We start from the raw sequence: 19,386 nt of genomic DNA, 5'->3' as shown, positions 1-19,386 counted from the left end.
TGGTTGATTCATAATGTTGTATTGGTTTCAGGTGTACAATTAAGTGATTTATATATAATGTAACTGAATATATATATATGTGTATGTGTACACACACAGAAAGCATGGATAGAGACGATGTGGTAGATACATGCAATGGAATATTACTCCGCTGTAAGAAGGAACAAAATCATGCCATTCGCAGCAACACGGATGGGCCTAGAGATGATCCCAGAGTGAAGTGAGTCAGAGACAAACTCCATATGATGTCACTTAGATGCAGAATCTTTAAATGTTACAAGTGAACTTATTTACAGAACAGCAACAGACTTACAGACATAGAAAACAAACTGTGGTTACCAGCGGAGAAAGGCTGGGGGGGGAATGAATCATGAATTTAGGAAGATCACATATGCCCCACTACACACAGAGTGGAGTAGCAAGAGGGACCTGCTGTGTGGCACACTCACTCGTTCAGTGGTAATTCACGTGGGAAAAGAATCTGTGTGTGTGCGTTTCAAGGCTGTTCTCCATTTGCAGTTACTGTAAAACCTTGGTTCTCTTCCCTGCGCTGTACAGTACGTCCTTCTAGCTTATTTATTTTGTGCATAGTTGTTGGTAGGAAAGGATTTAGAAGATCCTCTCTGGTATACCTTAGTAAACACACAGAGTTCCTCTTTAATTGCCTGTCGTTCGTATGCCTGCGATACTCTAGTGCTTCGAGTTTATTTTCTTAAGCAGCCTGAGCATGTGTCTGTCCCTCAGTCCTTCCACCCTGTCATCTCTGGGCCACTTTTGTTTCGCTGATGCAGTGGTAAATCTCAGTGTCAGCAAAGGTACAGCATCACAAAGGCCCTATTAAGTAGAGCCGAAGCGAAGGCTACTTTCTGCTTTTTCTCTAACAGAAGCTAATTGACAAGGCTCTTTTTGACTGCTTGCATAACATTCCACGAGAATCTTGGACTTTTAAGAAGTAAGAAAGAGGTATTTTTCGTATAGAGATATTCTGGACCAGAGGTTGGTCAGCTCTGGCTGGTGCGCCCCATCCTGCCCACCTGCTTGGGTTTGTAAGTGAAGGATCATGGGAGCCCTGCCATGCCCAGGAATCACACATTATCAGTGGCTGTATCCACAGTGGAGGCCTGGGGCCTGCAAAGCCCTGAGAGTTGACTCTATGACCCTTTAAGAAAACATCTGCTGTTCCCCCACTTTCCACCCCCCGGGAACAGCTGAAGCCTCAAAAGTAAGAAACATTCAACTGTGTATAATACAGGCTTCTCCCAAGGCAGCAAGGTAGTTTTATAGAAAGGCTTTCAACAAACATGAGTGTCGTGTGAGTCAGTGGTTAACTCACCTGGAGCAGGATTCCTGCAGCATGTTGTCAGCTGGGCACCGAGAGGCCCCCAGGCGACCTGACGTCGGGGCTGGTCCCAGCTGGTCCTGCCGGGCACGTGGCCGCTGGCTTCACCTGCACTGCATGTCTTTGCTCCCTTGCAGTTCTGGTGGTTCTCTGGAAGGATGCTTACTTCATCATGTGGTGAGCTCACAGTAGCTCTGAAGGTGGTTGGGGTGGTTCTGATTGGCCCAGAAGTGACCGCTCAGAGTCCCCGATCTGGTGGAGACACCTGTGACCAGGGGCGGCCTGTTTGCCCAGCCAGCCCCCAGCTCGCTCTTCGGAGATGCTGGTGAGAAGTGGCCGTTCAGAGCCCCTGATCTGGTGGAGACACCCGTGATCAGAGGCGGCCTGTCTGCCCGGCCAGCCCCCTGCTCACTCTTCAGAGATGCAGGTGGCTTATGCTCCAGATTTGCTTTTAGGAAAGCGGAGGCCCTTGAGTAGCATTTACAGCAAGTTAACAGTGATTGATAGTTACTATCTAGCATTGTATGTCCATAAGGGATGAAAATGTATCATTGTGTGTTCGTATTATATAATGATATTCACAGATATCAGCAGAGTGCTTTTACTCATAAGCACTCAGCTCTTTAAAGTAAAAAATGGACTATTCTTTTTAAATTAAGAGTTGCTTTGCTTCGTGGAGAAATTGCACAAATCTGGACATGCACCTGAAAACCTTTTACTTCTCCTTTTGTTTCTCTAAACTTGAGCTTCTTCATCTGTTTTACTTACGTGTTTCTACATGTGCATAAATACATGCGGTGTTCTGTTTGCAGAACAGAATGTGGCAGCGGTGCCACCTTTCTTCTGAAGATACAGGTTTACATATCCTCTCTTTAGGAAACAATGGCTGTGCTTATTGTCTAGAACTGTTACATTTCTGTGAGGAGAATGTCATGTGCAAAGAACCTTTTTGTTTCCCTTGCTGTTTCTTTGGAAAGCTGATCAGTTAAGAGGCTGACATCACGGAGCTGTTAGCTATAGCAATTAGATTATGTGAAAAATGCTGAGAAGTTTTAAAATTACTTTAAAGTAGCTTGTGAAAAGAAAGTAGCTTCTTTTCTAATGTATTGGTTATCATGATAAAATATGAGACTGTTCTATAGATTAGAACATTGAAAGCATGCCTACTAGGAAGGTCATTGTACCCATGAGCTGTTTTTGCTGCAGCCGACATGTTCAGTTAATACTCTAAAGATACTTGTAGAGATATTTTGACAGACTTGTTAAACTTACACATTACTTTCTGTGTATGTAGTAATTCATACACACTTCTATTTTTTAAGATTTCTTAATTTAAAAGTACATAGTAGCCCATGAGGTGATCCTCTTTCTCTGAAAGCGGTTTTAGGGGACGACCAGTGGCTGCCTACCTGTGTGTGCCCTCCCCAGAGGCACTCAGAATCTATGAGGAGAAGGAGTGGAGTCTTTTCGTCCCATTTGTCTCATCAGTGAAGAAGTGGAAGTAGCATGAGGGTGAGGCGTTCACGGTCTTGGCGCTGACTGATGTCCGCGCAAGGCTGGCACAGCCCTGGGGATGGAGGGTCGACCTATGCGTTGCTTGTACCTGTGGAAACTGCACGTGGTGATGCTTTGGAGTTGGCATGGGAGCAGGTCACTCTCAGGAGCAGAGCTGGGCTTCACGATGGAACGGAGCAATGGCTCATGTCTTTGGTGAAAGACGTGAATTCTTCTGGTTAAATGCAGTGTGCCTTTCAGATGTTTAGCAGAAATGATCATAATGAAACATTAGTTTTATGGCAGTAAAATACAAATGTGATTTAAAGTAAAAAGCTGATCTTGAGTATGACCAAGAGCTGGCCAGGAGAAACAGCAGAGCTTATACAAAACACGTTACAATCCCACGTGACAGTGTGCAGCAGTAAACACCTTAAATACACCCATGATTAGCAGTTCGACTCCACAAATGCATGGTGTCCAGCGACTGCTTAGGAGTGGAGGCTTCTTTAGATGCTATAGCACATGCCTCTAAACATGGGCTTCGTAAGAAACCATACATATCAGTCTAAACAGAGTATTCACCTGACTGGGAGACTCTGGAAGGTTCATGAACTTGTGGTTTTAAGGTTTAGACTTGAGCTTTTTTTTTTTTTTTGCCAAGTATTTTGCTTCTTAAAATGTCTAACTATATTAACATAAGTTACTCTTCAGATTTTTTTAAAACTATAATTGCGAGAATTAACCACTCAAATCATGGTAAAATTTTTGACAGTTTCCCCCTTTATTTTTCTAAAGATTGTTCTTTATTCATTGCTGTAAATATAAGATTAACTCTTCAGACTAGAGGTTCTCCACTGGGATGGGGAGCAAGGTGGGGAAAATGTGACCTGCCCCCAGAGGACATGTGATCCACCTGAAGACGTTTTTGGTTCTCACCCCTGGAGGGTGGAGTGCTGAGGGCAGGGATGCTCCCAAACAGCCCACAAGCATAGGTGCCCCATGGACGAGAGTCCCGAAGCTGAGAGTTAGTCATGCTGAGGGTGACAGCCCCAGAGGTTGTCACCAAATCTGGACGAACGTCTTCTCTAAGACCAGCATCTTTTTCTTTATGTATCACTTTTACTTTGTGGTAAATCCTTCCTAGAGCTTAGCAAATGTTCACCTAAACACAGGAGAAAAGAAATGTGATTTAAATAGTTCCCCGTGAGACTGTTTAGGCCTCAGGTCTCCTGGAGGTCAGGCCTGAGGTCAGAGAAGCCTGAGGACAGAGCAGTCAGCGTCTTCCCAGCTCTTCTGATCAGCTGGGGCTGAGCTCTCCCTGCAGAGGGGCCCGCTGTCCGCAGCCCGCGTCCAGGGTGGCTCCACTGCCCTCCCTCCCCCTCCAAAGCACAGGAGCGTTTGTATCTTTTGTTGTAAATTAGAGCTGGGCACAGCTTTTCTTTGGGAATAAACTGTGGATCCACGTCCAAGCCCCTCCCTCGGTGCACAGGACCATGATAGCATTTCTGGAGATGCTCCTGAAGTGTGAGAGTGTTCCCCTGAAATGATTCAAACTCACAGCTGTTTAATGCTCTAGGGTTAGGGTTATAAGAGGATGCATGGTATACATTAAATAGTTGGAACTGGTTTGTATTTAATCCTGATGGGTAGGAAGCACTCCCCTTTCTGTATGTGGATGTCTATTTATAAATAAGATAATCTAAAAAAAAATGACTGAAGTATTTGTCAATCTGGCTGGTAAATTTAAATCACAGTGCTATAGACATACGAAGAAACATGGAAACCAATATCAAATCAGCCAACTATGTATTTGTATTGCTATACATTAAGAGTGCTCTGTGGTTTTGGGTGAGCATCACAACCTGAATTACTGAAAACAGTGCAGCCACCTGTTGTGAAATTGGGGTATGAGTAAGCCCACACGAGAGTCCAGTCCAGTCCTGCAGGCTCAACGCAGACCCATTCTACCTGCATTTACGATGAGGTCGCTGGCTGCTCAGTGTGGCCCGACCAGGCTTCTGGTGGCCTCTGACTGGGCAGGAAGTGACGTCCTCCGGCCTCCGTCCCCCCGTGGACTGTGACACTTGGGCGTCGCAGAGCTGACCGCCTGCTCTTCTCTGCAGAGGATGAGGTGTACCTGATAGGACACGATGGGCTGTTCTTTCTCTTTAAGATTTTAGAATGCTGCTGTTTCCTTCTCTCCCGGCTATGCCGGCTGCGCTGCTGCGTGGCCTTCTCTTTGGTTGTGGCCTGCGCGCTTCTCACTGTGGGGGCTGCTCTGACTGTGGAGCGCTGGCTCCAGGGTGTGTGGGTCTCAGCAGCTGCAGCCCCCAGGCTCCAGGGCAGAAGCCCCGAAGCCGTGGCGCTCGGGCCCAGCTGCCCCCCGGCGCGGGATCTTCAGGACCAGGGACTGAACCCCTGCACTGGCAGGCTCCACCGAGCCACTGGTGAAGCCCATGAGGGACTTCTAAAGCGGGGCTTGGTCTCAGCGAGTGGTTATTACCACTCAAGAGAGTCAAGTCCCTTCCCACCTCCTGAGAGGACACTTCCAGCATTGTTAACACTGATTTTTTTTTAATGTTTTGCGATTTCTGTGGCATTTACATTTGAAACCAAACTGACGACTCCTGGGTCTCACGTAGCACGGCTCCCACCCGTCCGGGCAGCGTCCTCGGGGCTGCAGGCTGTGCAGAGCCAGGCGTGGGCCGGGGCCACGTGGCAGGGGCTTGGGCAGCCCTCGGTCCTCTTCCGTGTCGGGGACCACGTCCAGCTCAGGCTGTCTCGTGAGGACCAGCGAGCGGATGCTGTGCCCTGCGTGCCCGCGGGGTCCGTGTAGTGGAGACGCAAGGCGCGGGTGTGACACAGGTGAGCGCAGTCCGGGCGCCCTGAGAGCCCGTGTGCTTCCCTTCCCCTCTCTGCTCTTCCCTCCTCCTGTGCTTCCCCGCTGAACCCTGGAGGCTGGACTCGAGCGTCCCCGTCTGAGGGAGCAGCCCTCGGAGCAGGGGTGGCCTGCACAGCGCACACCCCGCGGGGCTGCCAGCCAGAGGAGTTTGAGCGGAACACTGAGGACGGATCGCGGTGTTTACAGATGGCTTTGCGTGGCCGCCGAGCTGTCCGTTCACTGCAGAAAGGAGAAGTGGACGCGGTCCTGGAGGATCGCTGGAACCACAGGAAACGCCATTTGCAAGTGAGATTCTGGAAGTTAAGCCAGCAAATGTTTGCATTAGGGAAGCCAAAAGCAGATGATGATGAATATGGAAGGATTATGGGTAAACACCAAAGGCCTGTGTGAGACCCTTGGGAAAGTTAATGAAACCTTTAAGTATTTTTAAAAATGGTTCACATATTTTCATTAGTGGTCCTGTGAAGTGCAAAATGTTTTGTCAAAGAAATTACAAACCAGAAAGAAAAAAAAAAGTCCACTATACATTTTGGTGATACTAAGGGGGAAAAAATGTACAATTATTGTTTAAATTTTATTATAAGATACACTGCAAATTTTTTTCAAATGGCATTTTCCCCAAACTTTAGTTTGAGCCAAAGCTTTTTTTTTTTTTTTTTTTTCCTGTTTATCATGGGGCTTTGCTCCCCTTTTTCATTGGCTTAGATTCAGGTGAGGACCCAGGAGTCATCAACTGCTTAGACCCAAGCCAGTCTCCTCCACTTATGTCAGGAGCAACGTCATCTCTCTGAGCCTTGGTTTTCTCACCTGTGAGATGGGATGATGACTGTCTTCACTTAAGGGCCTGTGAGCTTGGGAGGAAGTCCTGTAAGTAGGGTCATTAGCGCATGTCTGAGCGTGCATTTGGAGAAGGGGTGCCCATCTGTGGCCACCTCACATTCAAATGTGATAATCATGAAGGAATGGGGGAGACTCATGAAGGGAGAGGTGACAGCTTGTCTTTCAGCTTTCAGACCTTGCTAAGGGGTAATTAAGGTAGATGAGGTGTGGTGAAGTGTCAGTAATTTCCAGAATACCAGACACCCCGTACTGGTGGGAAGTGTCCTGTATTTGTTGTTTATTTTCAATTCCCAGAGTTCAGTTAGAGACCAAACTCTGAGCAGAAACGATTCTTCTAGAGAAAGTCTTTAAAGCCATATTACTCTCCTGTGCTCATCTTTTGCAGAGGAAAACTCTTTCTGTAGAAAATACGGGTGGTAAAGAAAGAAAAGGAAGGTGGGGAAGGAGCCACAGGGAGCAAGCAGAAGAAGTGGAGCCTTGCGTGCAGCCAGCAGACATAACTCGGGGCTCGGTGGAGGCCTCTGGCCTGGGCGTCCGCGGTTCCGAGGCCTCGTGGCAGCCGGCCGCCCACCCGCCTGTGAGGGGCCTGGAGAGCCTGCGGCATAGCTTGGCTCCTGAGGCTGTGGCCCTGGCCTGAGGGCGAGGGGCGCTGGGGGCTTTGCCAGAGCCCTGACGTCCTATCCAGCTATTCAGACAGTCTCCCACGCGCGCAGTACGCGATGCAGGCTTAGCCTGTGCACAGATGCGGGGTGGGGCTGGCGGCGCTTGTCGCTGGAAGCCGAGACACACAGCTGGTCTGACCCAGGAGGGGTGAGGGTGGCACCGGCTTTGTGCTTTTAAAACAGGAAGAAGCCTGTGAGTCTGGGGCCTGAGGACCTGAGAGCACTCCCGTGGGGCTCAGATGCCATACTGATGCTAGGAACTGGGGAGGGGCCTCTCCCCCATGTGTGTGGGGGGCGCCGTCCTGGGGGAGGACGTGTTGCCCCTGGAGCCTTGGGACCAGCTGAGCCCTGGGGCCAGGTGTGGTGCCCATGGTTCCTCCGTCAAGCTGTTTAATGCCAGGACGGTGAGAACTTCAGACAGGAGGCTTTGCGAACATTCGGCATTTCCCATTGGGTCAGCGGAAGTCAGCCCAATTGCTTCTCTGACCTTGGTAGTTACTGGCTGATGGACTCCTGGGCTTCCGGTCCTGGGTCCTTTCAGGAAGTTAGAGCTTAGGCTTAATCTCTCAGCAGACCCTTCGCTGTCTTCCTACAGCCCTGGCTGAATGGACACTTCAGGTATTGTTACAGAGACGTTCATGGTCTGCATGAACCCGAACGATGGGTCACATCCAGACTCCCAGAGTGGGCCAAAGTGAATGTTGAAGAAGGCTTATTTCTGCCAGAATAGGCGTATCATTGCAATAACACTTGCTGAATATCTGGTAAGTTTGGAGTGTCTGAAAAGGCACCAAAGAGGATGTGTGGAAGGATAAGTAGCCCACAGTGGCCGCAGTCTAGGAAGTGCGACCACAGTCTGACCGCAGAGAGCACTTCCTGGCGGTGAGGAAGGTGGGTGCTCAGCATCGTCTTACCGGTGGAAAAGGGGAAGCCGCTGTGCCCACACGACGTTGAGGAGGCTGCGGTGAAGTCCGCAGGAAACGTCTCAGCCCGGCCCCAGGTCCGTCTTAAAACCCTAACAATGGATTTGTGCAGAAGAAGCAAACCTCGTAGAGGAAGAGGGAGGCGATCCTCTGAGGAGCCATGAGGTTTCTGTTGGAGGAAGACGGGCTGGACGTGGCTGCGGACCTCAGTATGGATGTGTGCCCGCGCGCACGGCCCTGGGACGGCGCACGCAGGAGGTCCCGGTGGACGATTCAGCTGAAGTGTTTCCTAAGCCTGCAGACACGGCGTCTCCTTGTAAGAAAGAAAATCAGGCAGGAACTGAAAATATCCTTAAAAACGAGTATCATCTATTCTGCTGGACCAGCCGACTCAATGGACTTGAATCTGAGCAAACTTTGGGAGATAGTGAAGGACAGAGGAGCCTGGCGGGCTGCTGTCCACGGGGTCACAGAATCGGACGTGACTTAGTGACGGAACAGCAAACTTCTGGACCCAGCACAGTCATGCGCTATCAATAATACCCCATATGGGAAAAAATGACACATAAATGCCCCTCTTGCTGTGAAAGACGCAGGCAGATGCTGCTAGTTATTTAAGTTTGATGGTCGTGAGCGTGAACTTGCTTCCTGGAACAGACACTGAGGAGTGGAGTGGCCACATCCGCGGGAGTGGACGGCCCCTGCCTCGGGGCTTGGCAGCCTGCACTCTGGGCCCGGCCTGCAGTGCGGAGGTGTCACTTGCACGCCATTGTTTGCTGGGGCGCACGTTTGCTCACTTTTCTGGGACAGGAACTGGATCCCAAGCACCAAGGGAGATGACCCCAGAAGGGGACGCCGTGGCCTCCACATGTGGACCTTTGTCTTGTCCCTGTTTCCCGTCAGATGAAGGGTGTGAAGCACAGCCTTTGGGAGATTTCCTCACATTGCAGCCTCTGCACTGGAACGCCTGTAAGCAGATGCTGGCTTTTCAGGTCCCTTGAACGTGAGGTTTCTGTGAAGCGGCTGTGCTCTGCTTCTCAGTGGTCAGGACGGCTCTGAGTCGAGATGGAAGATGGAGGACCTGAATCCCCGCGGTTATGAGTGAGCCTGGCCAGGGAGAAGCACTGCCTTCCTGATGTAGCAGGTGCCCCGCCCTGGATGCACCCAGACGCGACACAGGCCCACCAGAGATCAGTCGTCTTTTAACATTAACAAGTCATTTCAATAGAAAGAGTGGGTTTCAAAGGATGGTGTGCAAGTCCCTGTGTGGCCCCCAGGCATGCTTGTCCTGGGAACACTGCATCTCCAGGGCGGCTGCCCCGAGGGTTGAGTGCCCAGGACAGCCCAGGACAGGAGGGTGAGCGCGCAGGCACGTGAGAGGCCAGCTCCCCGGCAAGGGCAGCGTGCGCTGCAACAAACAGCAGAGCAGCCCGCACCTCTCTCTTCAGCCCACATTTATGACTAGCTGCCCGGAGGTGGCAGCTCACGCCGTGAATGGGCCTCTTGTCCGCCGGGTCCCCGCAGTCAGACACTGTTGCTCTTGGCCGGGCTCACAGCACAGGAGGTACGGGCCCTCTGATCTCCGCAGTCTGCACCTCTGGCCGTGACCTTCCCGCGTCTCCTCTTTCTCCACCCCGTCTGCACCGCGCCCGGCCCAGGCCCTGCCCGGCGGGGTGGCCGGGATCCCTGCGGGGTGGGACGTGGGCTTGGCGGAGGTCGCCAGGGGTTCAAGGAACATTGGAATGATTTCTGTTTGCCGAAGAACGTCGTCCAAGTTTTCTCTATGCTTTATCTAATTCCAAAAAGCCTCTAAATCAAGCTCTTTTGGATGCAGTGCTGGGCAGCGGGGTAGAATTTTATTGGAGGCACCGTGGTTGCTTCTCCTCCTGCCTGGTGCTGATGGGGGCAGCTCTCACGGGTTTGTGTGTGTGCGCACGCCGCCCCAGGCATGGGCAGGCGGCCCGCTGCAGTCCCCCACACTTAGAGCTTGGCCAGAGAAGAGGTGACTTGTCTCATGAATGACAGAAGAGCTGTTCTGGGGCCCTGGGGGCTCCTGGTGCTTCTTCCCTTAGAGCCGCTCAGTCTCCCCACGGTGTCCGCTGTTGCATTTTTGAAAAGGTTTGTTGAAGTGATGCACTGTGGAAGAGAATGTATTTTAACAGATAATCTAGTTCTTTAATTTTACTGAGTGTGCTATCTTCACGTCTTACAGTTTAATGCTGGAAATTTAAGGTGTGTGTTTTGTCAATTTTGTCAGTTCTCCTTTTCCTTCAAGTTTTGCCTTAAAGGTATTTGACTTAAGGGTGTTATGTGGTTGCTTTGTTAGATGAGATTAGAAAGTTTAATAGAACAAAGGCTTGGATGTCTGCACACACACACGCAAGGATCAGACATGGGAACAGAGCCAGGGACTTGGGGTCTGGCTTGGGCTACCCTCTGAGCCCGTGTCCTGCTCCCCAGCTTCTCAGAGGGTCCTGGTCATCAGGCCTCATGGGAGGTGAGGCCTGGCAGGAGGGGAAGGCCCAGAGAAACAGGGTCCTCTTGAATTTCATGAGTTTGCCTGTGCATGAAAAAATCATTACAGATAAGTGTATTTGAGCCAGAGAAATCGTGTGAGCAAGATAGACAAATTTCAGGTTTTTATGTATTTTTTATATACATGTAGTCAATGTACAGACATACTCCATGCAAAATAAAACAGTAAAGTGAAAGTTTTCTGAATGTGTAAAGTGAAAATAAATATGCCCAGCGTGGCGTGGTTGCTCATATTGTACTGAGATGTGCAGGGCAAGTGGGTTTCTTCCTGCAAGTCTGTCTGGCCTTGCTGGCAGCCCTGCCCACTGGCAGGCAGGGACCGTGAGGGACAGCAAGGTGCCCCCTGGTTCCATCCACCCAGTGGGATGTGGTGACCCAGGAGGCCTCTCACCACCCCGCCTCTTGGCAGGGGGGGTGGGCTCAGTCTGGGCCTTCCCGTGGAAGTGGGGGCGGAACCCTGTGCCCCTGGGGCTGGGGGAGGTGAGAGGAGACGGCAGGGCAGTGTCTCTGTGCAGCCGTGTCCCCCGGCTCCCAGCGGATTGTTGCTAACAGAGAGCTGGGAGCGCCGGCAGTGCAGAAGGAAGCCAGGGAGTCAGAGTCAGCAGAGGGGACGAGAGAGGTCAGTCACCGGTGAGCTGATTGGACGTGTGAGAGCCGTCCTATCAGAATATAGAGCTCCAGGGTGTGTTTAATGAAAAATCATAACGAAAGAAGCAAAAGCAGAATGTGAAAAATACCCAGGTAGATCTGCAAAAGGAGCAGAGAGAACTTTAGATATAAGAGGTCGTTTAAAGAAGAATTAAATGTTTGACTTAAATTCTAGACGCTGAGGAGAATGACATGGATCTAAGGAAGTTACCCCGCATATTGCAGAGAAAGGCAGAAGGAAGAAAATTATTTTAAAAAGAAGTGAAGAGATTGTAAGGTAACATGGGAAGGTCTCGCATTCTTTTCCAGAAGGAAACAGAAAGAAGAAAATAGGGTGAAGAGGAGGCAGCACGCGCAGAGGTCCGCGCGTTACTCAGACTCAGGAAGACACCGTGTGCACGGAGCAGAAACCACGCTTAGACGCCTGCACTCGACTCCAGGAGCTGAAGACAGAGGGGGCGTCTTTGGTCTCCCAGAGCAGCAAGGGGAGGGACCGCCCTGCTGACCGCGCTCTCGTCCGGGACAGAGCCGGAGCCGGCAGGCTGTGTGCTAGTGCCCCCAGTGCTGACGGGGCAGCCTTCAGCTCGGGGCTCTCAGGACCCTCGGAATCAAGCCACTTTAAAGGAACTTCTAAGGAGTGCGTTTTAAGAAGAAAGGAAAGTATGCCAGAAGAAAGATTCAAGAAGGTAGGATGAGAAGGAAAATTGGTACAGATGGGAATATGCACAGCCTTTCCAGGCCAGAATTATAAACAGACCTGTCTTTTCTGAAAAGAGACCCGGGGAGCTGTTCAGAGCAGTCGAGCAACCAGCAGAGTAGCGCTGAGAGGAAATCGACTTGATCGCCCCCAGCCTATTCCAGCTGGAGGCCCTGTTTGGCACTCTTGCTCATGAAGGATTACCCTTACCGGTGGCTCAGCAGTCAAGAATGTGCCTGCAATGCAGGAGATACAGGTTCAGTCCCTGGGGCGGAAAGACCCCCTGGAGGAGGAAATGGCAACCCACTCCAATGTTCTTGCCTGGAGAATCCCGTGGACAGAGGAGCCTGGCCAGCTATGGTCCATAGGGTTGCGCAGAGTCAGACATGACTGAGTGACTTAGCACACACTGAGAAAAGGGACATATTACGAGTGACTCCCAGGGCGTGTGGCCCTGCTCCCTGGACCTCTCTGGAAGCCTCGCCCTTTGCCTCCAGTTGGAAATCAGAGCTGAACCTCTTTCCAGGGACTCAGGTGACGCCCCACCCACTCCCAGCCTGACCCCTCGGGGCCCACCTGTGAGCCAGGCGGTATGTGAGACTCAGCTTTGAAATTCAGTGAATCGTCATCATATTTCATCCAGCATAGTTTGGCGTTTTTTAATGGGATGGTTTTCTTGTCTGCTATTTGCCAAAGTAAAAGTTCTGAACTTTTCATTCTGTCAATACTAGAAAAGCTCCTGATCTCAATCTCAGTTAGTATTTGGACTAAAACCCATTTTGATTGGTTTCCTTCTTATTAGTATACATTTTTGTGTGTATTCTGTTTTTCCTTGGCTAGTGAATTTACCTTGAAAAAGTAACCTACAACATACAATATAAAAGATGGTTATTGGTGCTTTTGGTGTGCCAGTCCACCTGCCTGCCTCTGGCTGTTTATTTAGATCTATTCTCATTCTCAGACTTCCAAAATCAGAGAATTAGGGACTTAGTCATGAACAAACTAAGAAATCTGGACTTCTCATTGAGGTTTAATTATGGGTACCATTAACTTTGTAATGTAATAGTTGTAATAATAGGTGACACTTACTGAGAATTCCTTAATCACATTTACCTAGGTTTTCTGAAACAGCAGACCTACACGGTAAGTCCTGTTATGATCCCTGTTTTACAAACTAAGACCTGATGATCCTGATTCCTTCTGTGCCTGTGATGGTTCACGGTCTGCCGTGCTGGGTCCCCCGGGTGAGTGCCCGAGGCTTGGCCAGGCAGCTGTGCCTGTCCTGCCGGTGTTCAGAGTGCCACGTGGTCTGGGTGGCAGAGCCCACGGCCAGCAGCCTCCCCTCGGTTCACTGGGCCGACTTTCCGTCTCTTGGCCTTCATCCTGGCTGAGGTCTTGCGGCTTAAGGCTACTGGAAATCAAGCGCGTATGTGTATGCTCACAGGTGCCTCATTCCCTGTGTACTGTGCCGCACACCACACCCTAACCCGTCCAGGGGGATGCCTCCTGCGCTGGGGGACGCCTCCTGCGCCGGGGGCAGGCTGATGCCCGCAGCCACGGCAGGAGCCGGGGGCGGCCCAGCCCGGGCCCTGGGCCTCCCCTCCTTCATCTGCACGCCGAGCCTGGCTGGACAGGGTGCCCGCCAAGGCCTCAGCCCTCAGGTGAAGTGGCTTTGTCTAGTTCTCCCCAAAGAACAAGAAGCGTGTGTGATGAGTGGAGATGAAGCGCGTGCGTGCACGCTCAGCCACTCGGTCGTGTCCGACTCTCTGTGGCCACATGGACTGTGGCCACCAGGCTCCTCTGTCCACGGGATTTCCCAGGCAAGAGTTCTACCTCCTCATCCAGGGGGTCTTCCTGACCCAGGATCGAACCTGTGTCTCCTGCATTGAGACCCAGGCACTCAGCTCTATGGGAAGAACAAATTGAAAAAAAAAACAATCACTTTAAGCCTCTCCCAGGAATTAAATAGTGAAACATGGTGGCAATAAAAATGTTGAAAATGAATCTGAAAACGAAATCATGAGAAGTTACACTTATAATATCATCATAGGGAGTAAGCTACTTAGAAACAAATTTAACAAAAAGTGGAAAATGTATTCTCTAGAAACTACTCAACATTGCTGAAAGCAACTGGATAAGCCCCAGATCAGTGGAAGCCCCCTCCCACCGTCTGATGAGCAGGAAGATGATGTGCTGTCAGAATGGACAGCTCCCCCGCCCCACCCCCCCACCCCGATCTGCATGGTCAACACCATTCCTGCAAAGTCGGGCCCCTTTCGTGCATAATCAACAGACTGGTCCTAAAATTCACGCAGAAGTTCAAGGGACTGAGAAAAAGTGAAACAGAAAGAACAGTCGGAAGACTCACTTCCTGGCTGTGACGCTTCCCACAGACCTGTGCTGATCACATGCGTGGCTCTCACATGCCAGCAGGTGTTAGGTCTGTGGAACAGGACTGAAGGTCAGTGATAAGCCCGTGTGTCCATGGTTAATCGACTTTCAGCAGAAAGGCCATCAGATGGGAGAAAGAATAGCCTTTCCAGCACACACGCTGTACCAAGGCTGCCCTATAGCCACACGCAAGGGCTGAAGCTGGGCCCTTTTCTTCTCACCATACACAGATGAACTGGAACCAGGTCAGATACCTACATGTAAGAACCAAATCAACCCAAGGTGTTAAACATACAGGAGAAAATCTTCAAGACCGTCCTTGGGTTGGCAAAGCCCTTTTGGATATGACACCAAAAGCTCACACAGTTAAAAAAAAAAAAAAGACAAATTGAACTTCACAAAAACTAAAAAAATAATTGTGTGTGAAAGGACACCATCAAGAAAGTTAAAATATAACTTATACAATGAGAGAAAATGTTTGTAAGTCATGTCTGATAACGGTTTTGGACCCATAATATATCTTACAACTCAAGATTAAAAAGACCAGTGACATCGTCCTTTAAAAATTGGACAAAAAACCTGCTTAGACATATCTCCAAAGAAGATATACCAGTGGCTGATAAGTACATGAAAATGCAGGTGCTTAATGTCATTAGTTGTCAGAGAAATGCAAATCAAAACCCCAAGGAGATAACACTTAAGTACCCATGAGGATGACTGTCACTAAAAAGATAAAACCTTACAGTTGTTGGGGAGGAGGTGAAGGAATGAGAACCCAGTCGCTGTTGGTGAGCACGCAGCTGGCAAACGACTGTGCCGGCACCTGGCGGCTGATCGATGGGTTCGCTGTGGAGCTGCCCTGCGCGTGAGCGCTGCATCGCTCCAGGCCTGTCTGACTCTGTACAGCCCCATGGGCTGCAGCCCGCCAGGCTCCTCTGTCCATGGGATTTCCCAGGCCAGAGTCCTGGAGTGGGCTGCCATTTCCTCCTCCAGGGGACATTCCCGACCCGGGGTGTGAACCTGTGTCTCAGCATTGCAGGCAGAGTGTTTAGTGCTCAGCTGCCAGGGAGGCTCCGTGGAGCTGACCTGGGACCCAGTAATTCCGGGAGAAATGCACACTTGATCCCCACACAGAAAGGTGTGCCCCTGCGTTCACTGGAGCACCGTTCACAACAGCCAAGAGATGGGAACAGTCCAGTGGTCGTGTGCTGATTAACAGATACAGAAATGCAGTGTGTCCTTGTCCATTTGGCCACAAAGAAGGAAGTACTAAGTCATGTAACAGCTGAATTGACATCACAAATTTAGCCAGGGAACTTCAGGATGATAGCATGGTCCTGACACTAAAATACAAAGATAGACATCAAGCCTAAATTTAATTGTCACTTTAAATTAATAGTAAATTAAAAGTTGCTAATTGGTAGTAGATTGAAAAGGATCGTGCCTGATAAATACTTTGTATTCAAAGGCTCTTTTTGGAAGGAGCTCTTATGTGTATTATAAAGTGCCTTGCAAAGTTGAAGCTGGATTTCTTAAAGCACTCTACTAACAGCCAAGAGAGGCTGAAAATTCAGATTCTCACTGTCACTCGTAGGGCATTGGTATAAATGCATCTGCCAAGTTTGTGCAGTGAGTCTGCTGTGTGTTTGAACGTGTGCTGGGCTCTTCTTGCCAAAGTTGAGAAAACCTATTTGTAAGAATCCCCCTTATCTCTGTGTCAGTTTGTCTGCAAGCCCACGCTTTTGTCATAACACTCACCTCCCTGTTTCTTCTGCAGAAGAACAAAGCTAAAGTTACTGAAATGTGATTAAATTATGATGGCAATCTGTCTAAACTGTGTGACGCCACCATTGACCAGCTCACGTGCCTGTTAATTACCTTGAGATTTTGGTAGCTTTGTGATAACCTTACTTAGATGCGGGGGCATAGATAAAGCTGCCTCAGAAGTGCCTTTTAATTTTCTCCTTCTTTGTGATCTTTTAAGAGTGGATAGAGGCTTTCATTAAAGACCAGAGAACATTAAAACAGTTTCACTCCTTTCGGGTATGATACCTTTCATCTGATCATTTCAAAATATTTATAGTGAATTCAGAAATGCTGTCCTGTAGATAACACTTGGGTGACTCTAGAAGGTGACACTGTAGTCAGTACAGAGAGTCTTGGAAGTTCAGACTCAGCCCTGGATAGCCACCATTGTTGTCGTTCAGTCACTCAGTCATGTCTGACTCTGCAACCCCGTGGCCTGCAGCTCACCAGGCTTCCCCGTCCTTCACCATCTCCCGGAGTTTGCCCAAGTTCCTGTCCATTGAGTCAGTGATGCCACCCAACTATCTTATCCTCTGTCGCCCCCTTCTCCTGCCCTCAGTCTTTCCCAGCATCAGGAACTTTTCCAGTGAGCTGGCTCTTTACATCAGGTGGCCAAAGTATTGGAGCTTCAGCTTCAGCATCAGTCCTTCCAAAGAATATTCAGGGTTGATTTCCTTTAGGATTGACTGGTTTGATCTCCTTGCTGTCCAAGGGACTCTCAAGGGTCTTCTCCAACACCACAGTTCAAAGCATCAATTCTTCGGCACTCCACCTTCTTTAGATAAAGGAGGATGGACCACCCCCCTTCCAGCAGCCACATGCATTTCTTGTTTGTTTCCTGTGGTCCCACCTGGGAGGCAGGTTAGTCTCCTCTCTCTCTCCCCATGAACCCTGAAATAGTTTTATTAATAGGAATGCATGATGTTTATGTTCTTAAAAAATGAGGGTGGTCTTATTACAGATTCTGGCATTTCCCTTTGCCCAACCCAGTTGAATTTTCTGTGTGAAGACTGGCCTTCTGAGAGCTGCTCTCTGGCCTGGGGCCTGCTTGCATGTTGCAGCATGTGGGGGATGCCAAGACGGCCCCCAAATGTTTGCCGTGGCCATGGAGCCGGCGTGATGCTCCAATGGGGCTCCTGAGCTTGCCTAAGTGACAGCCGTGGTCTCCGTCGTTTCCTTTTGTTATTGTTTTAGAGGGGGGAGGGGATGGAAGAAATGCCCAGAGGCTCAAGATTGTGTTTGGTTCACCAAACTGTTAAATGTCAAAATCACTCAACTGATAATACATCTTTTGTCTCTTTTAGGAGCTAATTTTGTTACTCGGAAAATTAGCCGCTCAGTAGCGAAGATTCACCTTGGACAACTGGAATGTTTCAGTCTGGGAAATCTGGATGCCAAACGAGATTGGGGCCACGCCAAGGACTATGTGGAGGTAGGAACCAGTGCGTTCTGGTCTCAAGTGTCTGCGTCTGCTTGTCCGAGCGAGAGCCAGGCCTCCTGGGAGGGCTGCCTGGCGGGGGCGGCGGTCAGCGTGCTCCTGCAGCCGCGTCTCAGCTCACACCGTGGCCCCTGCTGGCCCACGATCAGCGGTGTGTGCGGGCTGTCCTGCGCAGTCCAGAGGGGGAGCCCCTCACAGTCATCGTTTTCATTATTGAAAACGAGGATGCTGGCCAGTGGGCTGGACGGTGGACAGAAAATGCATGGTGTTCTTTCTTTTCTGGAGTGTCTTCCGCGTGCCTCCTCCCTCTTCCCACCCACGATGCGAGTGACGGCCTGTGAGAGAATCTGTTGGTGAACAGAACTGGTGTTCAGACCCCCCAGAAACACTACTGGGATTGATGTCACTGCCAGTCTGTATGATTGCGCCCTTCAGCAGGTGTGCTGGCTTGTTCCTGAGTGCTGTCCTCAGCATGGTTCCTGCTGCTTCAGACTCTGCTTACCCCCTGCCCTGGGCAGCCTGTGACTCCCACCCGTGAATTCTGTCCATTAAAGAAAGAGCAGGAGAGAGATGCTAGCAGGGACGCTGTTGCGGAGCAGCAGGCATTGTTCGAGGGGATTTAGGCTCCAGTCTCAGGATTTACGCGCATGTTACATTTCAGTTTGGCTCGTGTACGTTATTTAATGTACACGTAAGTAGCATGATTTTTCTGTGAACAAATCGTTACCTTTACCTTGCTGATATCTGGCATTTCCGTGGTGAGACGTGAAGGAGTGTGTTGGTGACGGGGTGTTTGTCCCGGAGCCCGCGGTGCCTGTTTAGGTGCTCACCGATTTCCTGCACTCAGAACTATTTCTGTTCCCAGTGATGCCTCTGGGAAACCGGATCTGGCTCCCTTGTTCATTGATGTGGTTCAAAAAGAAGCTTTACCGTTTACAGAAGAAAGCAGACATGAGTTCCCTTGCTAACACAGAGGCTGACTCCACTGTGTCACTGCTTTTGTTTGTGACAGTTAAAAATGTTGCATACTTAAACATCTACATTTTGATTTATAGCATGGCCCCCAAAATTCTGGTTTAATATTTTGCACAGCAGTGAAACACTTAGATCATTTACATGTGTTCTTTTGAGCTGTAAACAAAATGAAGCTTTTTGATGGTAGCCCTTGGATATACTTTAAGAACATTGCATTAAAGAACTACAGAAGTCCACATTTTTAAAAACTATGAGACAGTGGGCGAAAGGTGATGTAAAAGAACCTGAAACTTTCTTTCATCTAACCTATCTGGCCTCCCCTTCTTAAGAATACAAGGCAAGTTTTGTAAAAATAATTGGTTTTTCAATACTGTCATTTTGGCGTATAACCTTCTAGCTCTCTGCAAATACCTGCAGCTAACTTAGAAGGCTGTGAAGGTATCCATCTTTATCCAAAGTCTTGTTCTGCAGTTTTGGAACCAAATAGATCAAATTTCATTCCATTTTATGTTTTTGCACTGGGATTCAGAAGTTTGTGTTGGAACTCAGAAATAGATCTTGATAATGCAATAAACAGTATATCAAAATGTTAGTAATACTTATTTTTGGTTATGTTTATTTTCTTCTGTAGACTTCTGTATTTTCCATGTATTGAAACAAGTACATACAAACTTTTTCAATCAGGGAAAAAAATAAATGGCATTTGGAAAACATGCCAGAAAAATCCAACGAA

The 19,386-nt window shown here is 49.4% G+C and overlaps 1 protein-coding gene across 3 annotated transcripts in view; it reads left to right on the top strand.

The window, feature by feature from the left end:
* Positions 1 to 19,386, top strand: part of GMDS (GDP-mannose 4,6-dehydratase) — a 472,279-nt gene that overhangs the window by 192,079 nt on the left and 260,814 nt on the right. For all 3 annotated transcript variants that reach the window (XM_070464165.1, XM_070464166.1, XM_070464164.1), the window contains exon 7: positions 17,545 to 17,672. In XM_070464165.1, coding sequence (XP_070320266.1) covers positions 17,545 to 17,672 — 128 coding nt within the window. The remainder of the gene's footprint in view (positions 1 to 17,544; positions 17,673 to 19,386) is intronic.

The sequence above is a fragment of the Odocoileus virginianus genome, unplaced genomic scaffold (genome assembly GCF_023699985.2).
Source record: "Odocoileus virginianus isolate 20LAN1187 ecotype Illinois unplaced genomic scaffold, Ovbor_1.2 Unplaced_Contig_19, whole genome shotgun sequence".
Classification (NCBI taxonomy): domain Eukaryota; kingdom Metazoa; phylum Chordata; class Mammalia; order Artiodactyla; family Cervidae; genus Odocoileus; species Odocoileus virginianus.
Note: the sequence above shows the minus strand (reverse complement) of the source record. Positions and strands in the feature narration are given on the sequence as shown.